This window comes from Nilaparvata lugens, chromosome 8, assembly GCF_014356525.2.
Source record: "Nilaparvata lugens isolate BPH chromosome 8, ASM1435652v1, whole genome shotgun sequence".
NCBI lineage: Eukaryota > Metazoa > Arthropoda > Insecta > Hemiptera > Delphacidae > Nilaparvata > Nilaparvata lugens.
Window position 1 is genome coordinate 5,574,979 of NC_052511.1, and position 16,779 is coordinate 5,591,757.

The 16,779-nt window shown below is 35.4% G+C and overlaps 2 protein-coding genes across 2 annotated transcripts in view; both read right to left on the reverse strand.

The window, feature by feature from the left end:
• The window catches only part of LOC111064194 (RAD50-interacting protein 1), a 41,669-nt gene extending 40,132 nt beyond the window's left edge, over positions 1-1,537 (reverse strand). The window contains exon 1 of the mRNA XM_039433808.1: positions 1,317-1,537. Within this exon, the coding sequence (XP_039289742.1) occupies positions 1,317-1,448 (132 nt within the window). The 5' untranslated portion in view covers positions 1,449-1,537. The remainder of the gene's footprint in view (positions 1-1,316) is intronic.
• A 2,389-nt stretch (positions 1,538-3,926) lies between these two features.
• The window catches only part of LOC111064432 (E3 ubiquitin-protein ligase RBBP6), a 107,317-nt gene continuing 94,464 nt past the window's right edge, over positions 3,927-16,779 (reverse strand). The window contains exon 16 of the mRNA XM_039435060.1: positions 3,927-7,527. Coding sequence (XP_039290994.1) covers positions 4,980-7,527 — 2,548 coding nt within the window. The 3' untranslated portion in view covers positions 3,927-4,979. The remainder of the gene's footprint in view (positions 7,528-16,779) is intronic.

A 16,779-nucleotide genomic window follows, 5' to 3' on the forward strand; every position in this document is an offset into this window, starting at 1 on the left:
TAGATTAATGACACTCTGGCAAGTAAATTTGTTTTAAATCTGTTAAATTTTGAGAAGGAAATCAGAACGTCAAGATAAAATCTAAATTAAATAACAGAATAAACTCCTGTTTTAGCTTTTGATGAATTGTAGGAAGAGTTAGAAATTAATGCTGTAATACATTTATTTACAGCGGTTCATGTGTGTCCCCAAACCAACTTCTTGTACTACCACCCCTTTGGTTCCGCAACTTTATGTAAAACCGCTTCAAGACACCCGTTCAGACGACAGGTCTAGGGACGTAAGAGGACGTCGCCGTCAAGCCAAATTCAACCGGTAAAAGCTCACCGCCAAAAACAAGGTACTGTAACCCCGACGATAAAGCAACGTACAACCAACGAAAGTGCAGTGTAGTGAAACAAAGGTTCATTCGAGAATGTCAATAAAAAGTGGGGATTCAAAATTATTATGAAATGGGTTATATGGGTTACTATCGACGAAATTTGGGTTCAACGGGTTTTTTTCTTTCTTGAGTAATTTCATGTTGAAATTGATTGGTTATTTTATGACTGATCTTGTTTGGTTTTGTGACGTATTGCTATCTAAACGGGGATAGTAATGCGCCCCCGAATCAGATGAAGAATGTCAACAAAGTAACATGATATTGTTGTTTCTGTTGTTCGATTTTAGCTGCCATTGTTTATTGAAGCTGTTTGTATTTTTCTATTATTTCAAATTGTAGTGTTATTCTATAGTATAAACCTATTAAATCAGGCATGGCAAGATTAATTGAAGTTTTCTTGACTCTAGCCCGTTCACCTGCATGAATTAGGTATAGACTCAGGTATTTTCTAGATGTGCCGGCCTATTTCTAAATTCTAAATTTTATTCAAAATTATCTTCTTTGGCACACTTGTGAGAATATTGACCTTAATGAGCCTTAATTACGGCTAAGGGCCTGGACACCAAGAAACTAGAGACCCGGTTGCACAAAGACATGTTAAATTCGTACTGGGATCAAATTAAGTCACAAGAACTAATAAGAGAAGCCTTTTTGAAAAGAAGGCTTCTCTGATTAGTTCTTGTGGCATTTAATTATGATTAAAATTTAACGGACTTTTGTGAAACCGGGTATTAGAGTTGTAAACTCATGACAAGCTAACCTACAACTAAAATTAGACAAAATCCAATTTGAATGATTCCATGTGAATTGAATCTGTCAAAATACGTTTTTACAATATAGCTATTTTGAGGTAACTGGAAATTTTCAACAAAAGTTAAGTATTGAAATAGTTTCAGAACAATAAACAATCACAAGAAACTCTAGCCTAACTTACCGTGTTTTCTATTTTTTCTTTGTCATCCTGTAGTCTACTGTATACTTCTTCAGCCTTACTCAAATTCTCAACATCACTACCAAACTCTAAATTTAGTTGTTCAATTACTTTAGCTATCAATTCATCATTCATTTTGATATTATTTATAAATATTCAAAACACAAAACATTTGTAGACGACACTCGGCAGCAGAAGCAGACAACTCACAAAACTGCAATGCCTTCAAGTTTTCTATTTTCTCAGATCTATAAGGTAGTGGCTTGAAATTTTCAAACGACTCGCTTCAATTCACAACGTACGGACTCACAGCCAAAGTAGTTGGTCGATTTTCCGTTGTGGGAGTTGAGTTAAAAATTTATGTACCCGAAACTCCAATAGCAACATAATTATCTTTTATAGTGAGGTCCACGTTATAATGACAGTATTTGATCGACTTTGGTTTTGCTATCCTTATCTATCATTCAACAAAGCCGGTAGTACTATCCTTTTCTAGGTCCACAACGAAGCCAATTATGTTTTTGCCAGTGTAGAAATATAATTAATTAATGCAAAGAATCGGCATCGCTATTCTCCTATCTTTATCCACTGCCATTATAACGTGAACCTCACTATAGGGATGTAGGCTAGGTGCGGTGAAATGCAGTGCAGATAATAATTTTTTTAATGAAGAACAAATCTCCGCTTGTATGAAACTGTAAATTTTTGTAATCGAATGTCAAAAAATCTCAGAAATAATTATTTTTCCCTTTTGAGTTTTTTGCCTGACCTAATAATAATTTAACCATCTACTGTACTTGAAATATTTTCTATTCTATTCTCCCTGATTTTTATTTATTATTTATTTATACGTGGATACAATCACAAATCATATAAATATGATTGGGAAGGAACAACAGGCTTGGCCCAAAACTATTCCATTCCCAAATTTTGATTACATGTCCAAAAAATAGGTTATGTTTCTTCTGTAAGAAGTTCAAGCTCAACTTTCGTCCAAAAATAAATATGAGATGCAAATTTTAAATTTAGAAAAATTAAAACACCAAATTATAGTTGAATATTACACTTAATTATCACTGCAGATTGTATTAATTAATTAAGTTATTTTATGAATTTTGAAGCATGATTATTATAGATTCTTCGACTTTGGAATTCAATGGAAACTCAGACAACACATTTTAGTGAAAGTCCAAGCACTGTTACCAATAATTGGTAATAATTAATAGTTATTATTATAATAATTGGTAATTGACAATATTATAATTTGTCGGCAATTATTGCTGACAGTTTAACGTGAATCTCATTATAGAGACTAATGTACATAGGTAGAATATTGAGCAATTAGCTAAAACCCCTAGAAATTACATGACTAAATAATAAGACCTAAGAAAGACAAGGATGTCGCAAATAAATAAAACCAATCTTGAAAAACAAATTATTTATTTTTGTGTGTAATCTGTACAGTATTCTATCAGTTCATAATTCCAGTCAAAAGACTGCACTAATCTACCAACAATATTCACACTTTATCACTAAAAATACTAGAAAAAAACAAACATAATCAAGCTAACATTTTATTATTATACACGGGATACTTATGTTATGACTTGAATAGATGTATAAAATTTAAAAAAAGTATTCTAAATTCTCCAAGAAGCTAGTGAATTTCGCTATACAATTCAAAGAGCAACTTCGGTATTCAAGCAATGATAAAGATACTCCTGAAACCAAAAAAGTATTGGTTTCAGCTTTAAAGGTTTTAGTTTCTATTTAAGAAAACAATAATAATTTGATGATGGAAGTAGAGATAAAACATAGACATTTTTCTGTAAATTAAGTAAAACAGTAATGAAGATTAAACCTTTTCAAATCGTCGTTAATGAAATTGCTATTGAAATAAAAATATTTTTATCAAAATTGAAGAATTTCCATGTTAAAAAATAAAATTCTAAACATTAAGGAAATTTACGCAGGAAGAAAATGATATTCCTGATAGAACGACCAAGTTATTCATGTCAAGAAATGTTTTACAATTAATTATTTTTCATAATTTGAAGTGATATACGGTAATGAATGAATGAATTACATATTAGTTTATCCATACTTATTTAAAGCGAAATTCATATCAAAACTTAAAAAGTTACCAAGAGTAGAAGTTAAAGAATATTAATGATTATTGTCATAACATCATTCAATTTACAAAAGTAAGGATTCATTCTTTCAACTATAAAACAAAGAAATATATACACATTTCTTTGTCTGCTCTTAAAAATATAAGAAGCAATGATATTTTCCAAAATTTGAGAAGTTGGTTATGGATACACATTTGAATTCAAGCAAAAAATATAAAATATTAAACTCTACAGACGTGCAAATTTAATCAAAACCTAGAATTTTCCACTGAAATTGTGTGTGTTACTTCTCACAGCAAACAAACATAGATAGTATCTCAATATTTCAATAACCTAATAACAGTAGAATAATAATTATTTACAACACTGCATCCTAACAAGATGAGCCGATTTTAATGACTAAATCCCTATTCTAAATAAGAATAGAGCATGGAAATCACATCAATGTAGTAATTCAATTACATAATTCAAGCATTCATTCTTAACCCCAAGAAAATTGACAGTTATTTTCACAAGGAAACGTTCTAATAAAACATAGATAGCTTCAACTACAAAAATAACGTTATTACTACTTTTCACTTCAAATATCAGCAGAACTTGATACAAACTGTTCACAAATTTCACGTTCTTTAAATTGAGAATTGCGGTAATTTTTGTTAAAACAGACTATAATGAGCTATGGTTTTAATACTCATTATTTATTAACAGTCGCAGCATATTTTGAATACAGTACATCCAAACTATTTCTCAATATTAGTGTTCAATGTTATTTAATTCAAAGTATATTTCAAAATCTGACCGTTATATTTACAAGAAACCATTAAGAATTCATCGAAAGTCGCAATTATGTGTTGAATATTGAACATCCAAATTCGTCCTCAGCATTAGTATCCGATGTCCTTTTATCCTCCAAGTATATTTGAATACCTGACCTCTATATCCACAAGAAACTTTCAAATGTTCATTGAAAGTCGCAATATGAGTTAAATATTGAACATCCAAATTATTTTTTATAATTTTTCAATATCAATCACTATGAAATTTCCCTGAAAGAGGTATTAATCAAAGTGATTCTCCTAAAAAGTGTCTGAGATTTTATATTAGAATCATTTCCTCAACATTATTTCTCAACAATAGTGTCCAATGTCCCTTTATTCAAGGTATATCTGAAATTTTACCTCTACATTCACAAGAAACCGTTAAAATTTCATTGACATTCGCAGTATGTGTTGAATATTGAACATCCAAATTATTTCTCAATATTAGTGACCAATGTCCTTTTATTCCAACTATATTTGAAAATCTGACTTCTATATTTACAAAATGTTCATTGACAGACGCAGTATGTGTTGAAAATTGAACATCCAAATTATTCCTCAATATTTTAGTGTAAATTGTCCTTTTATCCAAAGTATATTAAATTTGAATATCTGACCTCTATATTCACAAAAAAAGCATTCGATTTCTTACATTAGTGTCCAATGTCCTTTTATCCTCCAAGTATATCCGAAAATCTGACCTCAAGAGCACTCGATTAGTGCTTACTCTTCTTCTTCTTTTTCATCGACTTTGACTTCTTCGCCTTATGCTTGTGTTTCTTCTTTTTACTCTTCTCACTTTCCGATTCCGACGAACTGCTATCACTCGAATCGCTCTCACTGCTCGAATCCTTCTTCCTCTTCTTCGTCTTCTTTTTCTTCTTCTTCGAACGCTTCTTCTTCTTTTTCTTTTTGAGTTCCACCGATGAATCCGAACTGCTGTCCGAACTAGAGTCTGATCCATCGTTGGTTTCTGCTGCTTCCTGTTTTTTGACGACTGTTTTCTCAGATTCTTTAGTTGTGTCTGCCGGTTTCTGTTCAGAGTCAGCATCTGATTTCGGTTTTTTCTTGTCAACGTTGTCAGCACTGGGAGAGCGGGAACGTTTCTTCGCGGGTGACGCCGATTTTTTCACTAGGAGGTTCTTCTCTTCACCGGGGACTTCAGGCTCGGATTCGGGACTACTCTCGTCATAGTCTGGCTCAAAGTTGGCTTCATCCAGGGGAGGTTTTCGTTTATCACTTGCCAGTCGAGCATTCCTCCTCACAGGCTTCTTATCGCTCCCCTCCTTCTTCACAGGAACTACCACACCAGACGACACCTTTCTACTACCATGTTCCTTTACCACCTTCCTCACCGGGGCTTTCTCAGTAGTATGTTTCCTGTCTCTACGTGTCATTTTACTCGGACTAGCACTTCTGGACCTCCTCTCCCTTCTCCGCTCTCTCTCCTTCAGCTTGGCTCTCTCCCGTTCCCTCTCTCTCTCCTTATGCGAGGACTCCTCATGCACCCGCCTACTACTATCCTTGTTGCTCCACACATTCCCCACAATAACAATACGCTCCCTACTAGCACTCTTCTCTCTCTCCTTGTGTATACGTTCCACCTTCCTTTCGGACATCTTTTTCGGGGACCTGGATCGTGACTTCCTCTCAACCAACCTGACCCTCTCAACCACAGTACGTCTACCACCATCGTCCACCTTAGCTCCTAACCTGTCTTTAGCGGACACACGGACTGGAGATGTGGAGGCAACAACAGTTGAACTAATCTGCTTAGTTTTCTCGGGTTTAGACTTGGATGGCGCCGGTTCTATAGCGTTTGCTATGTTGGGTTCCACGGTTCTGTCGGAGGTTTGGGTGCTGGGGATAGTGACTTGAATGGATGAACCGGTTTTGCGAGCTTCTCGGGCGGAATCCATTCCCGCCACGGACGATTCCACATGAGGGGGCGACTCTTTAACCTTCTCCGACTTCTCAGGTTTCTCCTTATCTGTAGGTCGCTTAGTATCGAACGTTCTGATAGCGTTGACCGCTTTCTGGAAAATAACGTTTTCCGCCCTCTTCAACACCTCTGACGTCACAACATTTTTGTCGCCTTTCCCCGACGAACTCTCTCCCCCACTCCTCTCCTCGCCACTCTGATGGTCTTCATCCAATTCCCATTTGGACAGCTCCGGCACGGGTGCCAACATCACATCCTTGGCTGGTTCCACTTGCACCACTTCCACGTCACCTTCCTGGGTCTCCTGATGCTCGACCAAGGTCTGATCGGTGGCAGGAGGGACCACCTCGACATCCTGTATCTGCACCTCGGTGATGACCGCATTGAAATCGTTGCCAACTCTGCCGTACGACTCCACCACTGTTTGATCGATCCTGGTGTCACCCAGGTCACCATAGAGGGCATCCTGGTGTCTATTCACCTCCACTGGTTTCTCTGTTTCCTTCTCTACGACCGGTGAATCTTTACTCGCCACTTCCCCACTAACCTTCCCCGCCTTTTCCTCAGACTTTGCCTTCACAACCGCCTCCTTCTTCTCTTTCTTCTCCTTCTTTTTCTTCTTCTTATCCGAATCTACATCCTTCTTCTTCTTTTTCTTCTCCTTGTCTCGTTTCTTGTCTTTGGTGGGTGATTCCTCGGTGTCTTTCTCGCGTTTCTTCTCCTTCTCTACAGGTTCATCCTTGTGGTCTGACAAAACCCGCCCTCGTTCCTCTTTAGGTTCGTAGTCATACCCTGAACCTCTGTGACTAGAAGAATCTTCACTATGATGTGGTTTATTCTCCTTACCGCTCTCCCGTGTAGTTTTTCTATGGTGTCTATCCTTGTCTCTGTCCTTCTCCCTTTCACGATCCCTCTCCCTGTCCCTTTCTCTCTCTCGCTCTCTGCTCGGTGACCGATGTTTGGAGGAGGAAGTATGATACACATAGCGTTCATCTCGTTCACCTTCTCTCTCTCTGTTCGCGAGCAGCCAGTCGCGCGAATCGCGCGCCGCGTTCGGGTAGAGTTCGCGGTCACGCGCCGCGCGAGCGTCCGACGCGGTTGCGATCACCGCATACTCGTCCGGATATCCGGGTGCCGCGCCGCGGTATCCGGGTGCCGCCGCTATTTCCGTCAGGTTGGAGTCGAAAGGTTGCGCGTCGTAGCGGTTGTTGCGTCCGCCGAAGCGACCTCCCTGGCCGCTCATACCCTCTCCGCGCGGCAAGATGACCGCTGGCGGTGGCTGGTGGAAGGAGCGGCTGTCGAAACGCGCGTCACCCGCGTACCTGCGTCAAATCAAACCAAAACACAACCAATTAAAACATGTTTCAAACTGATAAATTCTTCAAAAATTGACAAAACACAAGCAATTAGAAACTGATGGATTCGTAAGGTTTGATTTCAGATTGATTGTTTCAAACTGATAAATTCTTCAAAATTGACAAAACACAAGCAATTAGAAACTGATGTATTCGTAAGGTTTGATTTCAGATTGATTGTTTCTAACTGATAAATTCTTCAAAATTGACAAAACACAAGCAATTAATTAGAAAGTAATTAGTAATAAGTAATTAGAAACTGATGGATTCGTAAGGTTTGATTTCAGATTGATTGTTTCTAACTGATAAATTCTTCAAAATTGAAAAACTCAAGCAATTAGAAACTGATGGATTCGTAGGCTTTGATTTCAGATTGATTGTTTCTAACTGATAAATTCTCCAAAAATGACAAAACTCAAGTAATTAGAAACTGATTGATTCGTAAGGTTAGATTTCAGATTGATTGTTTCAAACTGATAAATTCTTCAAAAATTGATAAAACACAAGCAATACTGATGGATTCGTAAGTAAGGTTTGTTTTCAGATTGATTTCTACGGGTTTGCAGATTTGGACTTGAGGAGTCGTTCATTGTATTCATAATTGTAGATTTTCTACAATGATAATCTATGATTTTCTCTGATGATAAAAAACACAATAACCAGTTGCACAAAAGCCTGTTAAATATTAACTGTGATTGGATGCCACGAGAACCAATCAGAGAAGCCTTCTTCTCAAAAAAGCCTTATCTGATTGGTTCTCCACACTAACTGCCAACACACAAGGGATCTTATGTTGGCAGTGCCAAAACAATGTTAAATTAAATAATGATAATTAAAGCACAAGAATAGAGGAATAGCCAAGGTTACCTTAATCTTCTTCTCCCTATAATAATTCCTTACTTATCATTTTGATAATGTACTTATTGTAATAAAGAATATTAAATTGATATTATTGTATTACCTACTCATGTTCTAATCTCTATTTGTATTGTATACCCATCTTATTGTACAGTTACAAATTATTTATTTTTGGCAATAAATTCAATTCTCGTGGCGTTTATCACAATTAAAATTTAACAGAAAGAGTTTGTGCAATCGGGCAAAAATGTTGTATTTTCTACTGTTAATATTGAGCTTCGAACATTCAACTGAAGATGATGCCTTCAACATATAAACCCTGGATTTTGATAGAACAATCACCAGTAGAAAATACAACATATTGGCCTGGTTACACAGAAGCCTGTTAAATTTTAATCATGATTAAATTCCACGAGTACCAATCAGAGGTTTTTTTGAGAAGAAGGGTTCTCTGATTGGCTCTCCTGGCATTTGATAAGGATTAGAAGTTAACAGACGTTTGTGCAACAGGGTGATTGTGTTTTACATTCGCAAGAAGGGAGACAATGAATTTTCACATTCAGAAATGATTCAACTCCAGAAACTAGAAAATCTATTTATTTTGAATCCATGACTTGTAGCCTTACTTACTGTAAGGCTACTGTTAGGCATTTACGTAAATTAAGTAGCCTTTCTGTACTTCCTATCAGAGATTGAATAACCATGATTTATAAGTAATCATTATTTATTCCCATCAAGCATTATCGAATAAATGGATCTAATAATGGTTTCACATTGTCAATTAATAAAGGTTTCCTAATTATCAAATATAGAGAAGTTCCACAATATCAATCCAACAAATCTGTAGTAATAATTCATTGATTACATCTTATAAAAAATCAATTTTTCAATCCAAACAAAACAGTTCTAAGATGTAACCTATAAATTATAAATTCAGCATCCTTACTTCACTCTTTCTGAAAATCAACTGAAAAATAAAATGTTGATTATCTCTATCTAATAACTCTGCCTATAGTGAGGTCCACGTTATAATGGCAGTGGATAAAGATAGAAGAATAGCGATGCCGATTCTCTGCATTAATCAATCATATTTCTACACTGTCAAAAACATAATTGTCGTCGTTGTGGACCTAGAAAAGGATAGTACCACCGGCTTTGTCGAATGATAGACAAGGATAGCACAACCAAAGTTGATCAAATACTGTCATTATAACGTGGACCTCACTATAGATTATATTACAGCACCGTTAATGAATGTTTGTCATTTTCATTGAATGCACGATAAATATTCTGTATTATTACTGAATGAGAAAAAACTGCCATGGAAGAGTTCAATTAAAATAAGAAAAATATCAGTGATATGATAATGGTAATTGAAGTAGTTATTAACACAGATTTATTACTATTGTATTCTGATATAACTGGTATTGCACATTCAACACCAGCACGAAACGGTCGTCGCCACACCAAAGATAGGAGTGTTTTTTCACTTATAAGTTATATAAGAATACAATAGTAATTCCAGTGAAAACAAGATGGATAACCAACAACAGATTTATTATAACGAATGCGATGTTACTTTCCGCTGTTACATCATTATCAATCTTCAATTATTGTTCTTTGTTAATAGTTTAACACCAAACAATAATATTCCATTGTTGAACAATAAATCTGATTTACAGATGGAATTAAATAGAGAATGCATTTATTCAAATGCTAATTAAAATATAATTAATTTTTTTTTTGATAGTAGTTCTCATCGAATTTCCATCTAGCTGTTAACCCTGTTGTCAATGTCTGCAGTAGCAGAAGTCTTCGGGGTGATTTACAGCATTTATTCAAATAATAATTACAATAAATCTGAGGTAGTAACAACTTTTAAGCTATAGCCCTTATTATATTAGTCCACCATGGACACCAATTTTATTATGAACACCAATCACCTAATTATTGAGTCACCAGTGGGACACCAGAGAACCACCAGTGGTGACCGTATGTAAAGCAAGTTGGGACACCAATCCTGGGACACCATAGAACCACCAGTGGTGACCGTATGTAAATCAAGCTGGGACACCAATCCTGGGACACCCGGATTGATAAGCAATCTGGTGACCCGATTGAGACACCAGCTGGCGTCCAGAATCTAGTGTCTATAATAAGATTCACGATATAATGTCAGCACCTGATTAACACTAGTTTGCTATCCTTGTCTGTCATTAGACAAAGCAGATAGCTCTATCATTTTCTACCTCCGAACTGTTGTCAAATCTGGGTTTGACTATGAAGAAACATAATAAACTACCAACATATTTTATCTCAATTATGAAAATGTATTATTATTAAATCATGAGAAAATATACTAATTTCTTGACAAATTACATATATTTTAGATGGATTTGATGATTATTAACAACTAGCGGGTAACCCGTGCTCCGCAAGGCTCTACTTGACAAACTGGACCTACTGAGATCTTGTTAAATTTAAAATAGGCCTATAACCATCCTCGGTAAATTGAGAATCTATATGCAAAATTTCAAGTTAATCAGTCCAGTAGTTCAGACGTGATGATGCGTCATTCGTGAATTTCCTATCCCGAACGTGTATTAGCCAGCTCTTGCCTTTATTATATCCTATACTATTAAACGAGCAATTTCTGTTTATATGTTTAGATATTTATCTGTTTATATATCTGTATGTGACCGGATCTCGAAAACGGCTCTAACGGTTCTCCCGAAATTTGGAACAAAGTAGGTTTGTGATATGAAGATTCGATTGCACTAGGTCTCAACCCTGGGATAACTCGCTGAAGGACATTAATAGGATAAATACGTCCTTGGAAAAACAGCTGGAAATTTTGTCGTCCGTTGGTACCGTAATGAAAGTGAGTGAACGAGTGCATGTGTGGGATCATTCAGCTGATCTCACGAGAAGAAAAATTTAGCAAGAAAAACTTAATTTCGTTTATTCCTCTTTTTTTGGAAAACAACATGTTTACTTCAGAAAGTCCAAAAAAGTAACTAGATGCTGTTAGTGTAGGATAGTACATAGTATATGAACAAATATTGTAGCAAACATAGTATATCATTCTAAATCGAATTCATAGTATATCTATTTGTAATTGATGATGTGTTTGTTTTTTGAAGTGTGAATAAATTGTTATTTTGATGAGTGATAGTAGCTCAACCGAGATTTTGATTTGGACTGTAGTATAAATTTGAAAAGGGACAGTTTTGGGCATAAGCCTGTTGTACCTCCTTATATAACTGTAAAAATAATTGTACAACTGAGAAAATGAATAAATAAATATAAACTATAAATTCAATCTTTCGTTACAAATGTTCTATGCTTTTACACTCCAGAGCAAAGCTCGGTCCCCCGATATTTAATATTATATTAGATATAAAATATATCAATAACTTGAGAATCACAGCCATCTAAAACAGAAGGTGGTGGTAACAGAGAATCGGCAACTTTGTAGTCCTGACTCTATAATGTAAATAGGTGTATAGGTCTATAGCTTTGTCCAGGTTTAGGGTTGTGTGGCAGAGAGGACCTAGAGTCCTAACTCCGCCCTTAATAAAGGCAATTATTAAACTCAATTCAGTTATAGGCTGGCGACTCTAGTGTAATGAGCGTAATAAGAACTATAAGTATCCCGCATCTAGATCACTTGGTATCTCACTGGTGGACAAGCCTTGTAACCTAATATGATACGAGCCTCACTGTTGAGTTTTGACTAACCTCCATCTTCTTAGTCCAGAACCTACTTCTCACAAGTTTTTGCCATTTCATAGGAAATAATATTGTTTAACTCTGTGGTCTTGACCGTTGGAACTCAAACAAAACACCACTCAACAACAACCGTTGACAAAGGTGACGCAGTCACCGAAAATTTCGGAAAATAATGTAAGTTTCTGAGTGTTTTTTCACCTATTCGTATCGTGTTACCTATTCAAATTAGTATTATGAAATAATTGTTTATATATTCCATAAAATACTTGGCTTCCTATTCGACATACAGACACATCAGTGTCTATAATCGCTGATTCCACATATAATTTTAATATTAATATTTTCATAGTAAATCCTATTATATTAAGCGAGCAATTTCTGTATTTAATTATTATTTAACGAAAATCCATCTGTATTTATTAATTAATTCCATCTGTATTTCTGTATTTATATACTGTATCTGGTTATTTTTATATCTGGTTATTTATGTTTAACGGATCTCGAAAACGGCTCTAACGATTTTCATGAAATTTGGAACATAGTAGGTTTATGATATAAAGATTCGATTGAACTAGGTCTCATCCTTGGGAAAACTCGGTGAACGACATTAAAAGGATAATTCATCCTTGGCTGAAACAGCTGAGGATAGTAAAAAAGTGGGTATGTGAAAAATCAAAATATCGCATCCCCGAAATTCATAAGATGACGTATAGCCAGCTGTGAAATATAAACACGATCATTTTAGAGAATTGTGTTCTGTTTATCAATAAATAGAAATAAGAAGCGAAGCTCGGTTCCCTGATATTCTGTATAATATGATGTTTAGATTCTAGCAAAAGATAGTGTTGAAAAAAGGTAATTTATCTAATGGAATAAAGCTTGATTTGACTTGATTGGAGAGCGTTTATTCAATACAATACGTGATACAGTAACAAGGAATATATTCCAGACTGTCATTGAATTCAGCCCACAAAGTTCAAAGAATATCTACATTGTAACTCAAAGTGATTTTCAAAAATACCTTGTTGATACAACTTGAGTTTTCCCTAATAATACTGCCTGGGCAATGCAAAGCAAGTTAGTATCAAATGAAGCTTATTTTGTCTTGGAATTTAGCTTGTTTCCTTCTTTTGTGATTGATAATTTCATGTATCCTCATCTCTCATTACCCACGCACAAGCCTAGAGCTCATATGGGCATCATCCTCAGAAAAAATGATTGAAAAACAGGCCTTGTAATAATAATTTTGAGTGAATAGTCCAGTAGTGTTAGGTGGTTGCAATCAAATCTAATGGAATGTTGACACAAGAAGTAATTGAAATACTTCGAATAATATTAATTAACAGAGGTATACTAGACTATAAAGAAGTCAAAATGATTTGGCTTGTGGAATTAAGTAATAAGAAATAAGATATACAAGGCATGAAAATTGAAATATGAAAAATTGTATGACAGACCAAATGCTTTTTTGGCTTTTTATCTAATTAGACAAAATGTCTAGATCTAGACAAGGAAAGAGCTACCACACTATTTCAAGAAAAATTTAATATAATATTACATTACGATACTGTACACAAAAAGAGAACCAGTGTTGAGATCTTCACAAGGTTGCTCTTTTTTGACGCATCCTCTGTCTGATCATTAGATGTTCAGGATGTAGCTAATTATAAATTGAAGAGTCACCAACCCAACTTTACATATCAACTTATGGTTGATATGTATTATATTATTGCTTTTTACTTTCCTTGCCCTGTTACCATTGGTAAGGAAAGTATTGCTTTCCGAAAAAAATTAAGGTACCCCAATTTCTAAATTTCTTTACGTTTCAAGGTCCCCTGAGTCCAAAAAAGTGGTTTTTGGGTATTGGTCTGATGTGTGTGTGTGTGTGTATGAGTGTATGTGCGTCTGTGTACACGATATCTCATCTCCCAATTAACGTAATGACTTGAAATTTGGAACTTAAGGTCCTTACAATATAAGGATCCGACACGAACAATTTCGATCTGATACAATTCAAGATGGCAGATAAAATGGTGAAAATGTTGTCAAAAACAGGGTTTTTCGCGATTTTCTCGGAAACGGCTCCAACGATTTTGATCGAATTTATACCTGAAATAGTCATTGATAAGCTATATCAACTGCCAGAAGTCCCATATTTGTAAAAATTTCAGGAGCTCCGCCCCATCTATACAAAGTTTGATTTTAGATTTCCAATTATCAGGTCTCATATATAATTTAAACAAAACATTTCGAGTGGAAAAGATTGAGCATGAAAATCTCTTCAATTAATATCCAGTAACATTTTCACCTAAAATTGATAATTAGCTTGGAATTTGAGAAAATGTGATTATTCAATTGCAGACTGTTGGCAACTGTTGATTCTATTGAATCATTCACTATGAAGAATTAGCAGTGTGTATCCAGCGTTATTGTCCTGTCACCAGCTACCTCAGATCTTTGTTTATAAGTAGACTTGAGATGCGCGGGAACACTAGCGTCAGGTGATCAATTTTCATAACGGCAAGGAAAGTTGTGTGAGTGCGCCACACCAGATTTTTTGTTCTAGTAGTTTTGACAAATTTTGACGATCTATGAATGTTCGATGTTTGAAAAAGAGAACCTATGAAAATGAGATTGGCTTCCTAGCTAGAGAGTTATATCATTAAAGAATAACACCGTTTCAGGAAATGCAGTATCCAGTACCCAGAATACCTCAGTTACCTTCTATTTCATGGATAAGTTGAAGATTTGACGCTCCACTTCACTAGAGTACATAATCCATATCACATGTAGTATATATTTTAAATATATTTTTGAGTTGAGAAATTACTTAGGTCATGCGACAGGAAATATATAGAAATTCAGTTTATGATTATTAAGAGTGTGTTATTTTGGCTAAAAAAGTTATTAAGAGAGGGCTATAGTTGAATTTCAGTTAGTTTCATAAAGATGCATTACTATCTACATTCATCACATGTTTCCACTTGCATGATACATACCAATAAAACGGTTCCTAACCTAAATTCAATCTTTTCCATAGTTATTTTGAGGTCAAATTAATCTCTTAAGAGAGTCTCATAGAGATGGATTCGGCACATCACTTACATTATCCCCTTACATCATCACTTATATGATCCCCTTACATTATAAATACCAAAAAATCTGGTGTGGCGCACTCACACAACTTTCCTTGCCGTTATGAAAATTGATCAACTGACGCTAGTGTTCCCGCACATCTAAATTAGTCTACTATTCGAAGATCTAAGCCAGCTGGTGACAGGACAATAACGCTGCAGACACATGAAGTCTGCTATCTGTTCATAGTGAAAGATTTAATAGAATCAAAACTTGCCAACAGTTTGCAAATTGAATAATCTCATTTTCTCGAACTTCGAGCTTATTTCCAATGTTAGGTGAAAATGTTAGTGGACATTAATTGTAGAGATTTTCATGCCCAATCTTTTCCACTTGGAATTTTTTGTTTAAATTGTATCTGAAGCCTGATAATTGGGAATCTAAAATCAAACTTTGCATAGATGGGGCGGAGCTCCTGGAATTTCTACAGATATGGGACTAGTGGCAGTTGATAGAGCTTAATAATGACTTTTTTAGGTATAAATTTGATTAAAATCGTTGGAGCCGTTTTCGAAAAAATCGCGAAAAACCCTATTTTTTACAACATTTTCGCCATTTTAGCCGCCATCTTGAATTGCATTTGATCGAAATTGTTCGTGTCGGATCCTTATAGGGGAAGGACCTTAAGTTCCAAATTTCAAGTCATTCCGTTAATTGGGAGATGAGATATCGTGTACACAGACGCACATACACTCATACACACACACACATACAGACCAATACCCAAAAACCACTTTTTTGGACTCAGGGGACCTTGAAACGTAAAGAAATTTAGAAATTGGGGTACCTTAATTTTTTTCGGAAAGCAATACTTTCCTTACCTATGGTAATAGGACAAGGAAAGTAAAAAGCAATATTTTAATCAACCATAAGTGGATATGATAGGGCATATGATAGATTGATTGATTGATAGGGCAAGGAAAGTAAAAAATCAATCAATGTGCCCTTCCGTGACTTGAAATAAAGCTAACTGTTTGCTTTTATAGGCATTGAATGTTTCTTCTAGAAAAACTCTTACGGACAAAATGGTAGGTACCTAAGATAAATGATAATGGGTACCTAAGTGGGTATTAAATTAATCTCATTATAAAATCTTACGGACAAAATAGTACCTAAGATTGTGATAATGGTACCTAAGATGGAGATAGTGGTACCTAAGATGGTGATAAAGGTACCTGAGATGGTGATAGTGGTACCTAAGATGGTGATAGTGGTACCTAAGATGGTGATAATGGTACCTAAGATGAGAATAATGGTACCTGAGATGGTTTTAGTGGTACCTAAGATGGTGATAATGGTACCTGAGATGGTGATAGTGGTACCTAAGATGGTGATAATGGTACCTAAGATGGTGATAGTGGTACCTAAGATTGTGATAATGGTACCTAAGATGGTGATAATGGTACCTATGATGGTGATATTGGTACCTAAGATTGTGATAATGGTACCTAAGATGGTGATAGTGGTACCTAAGATCGTGATAATGGTACCTAA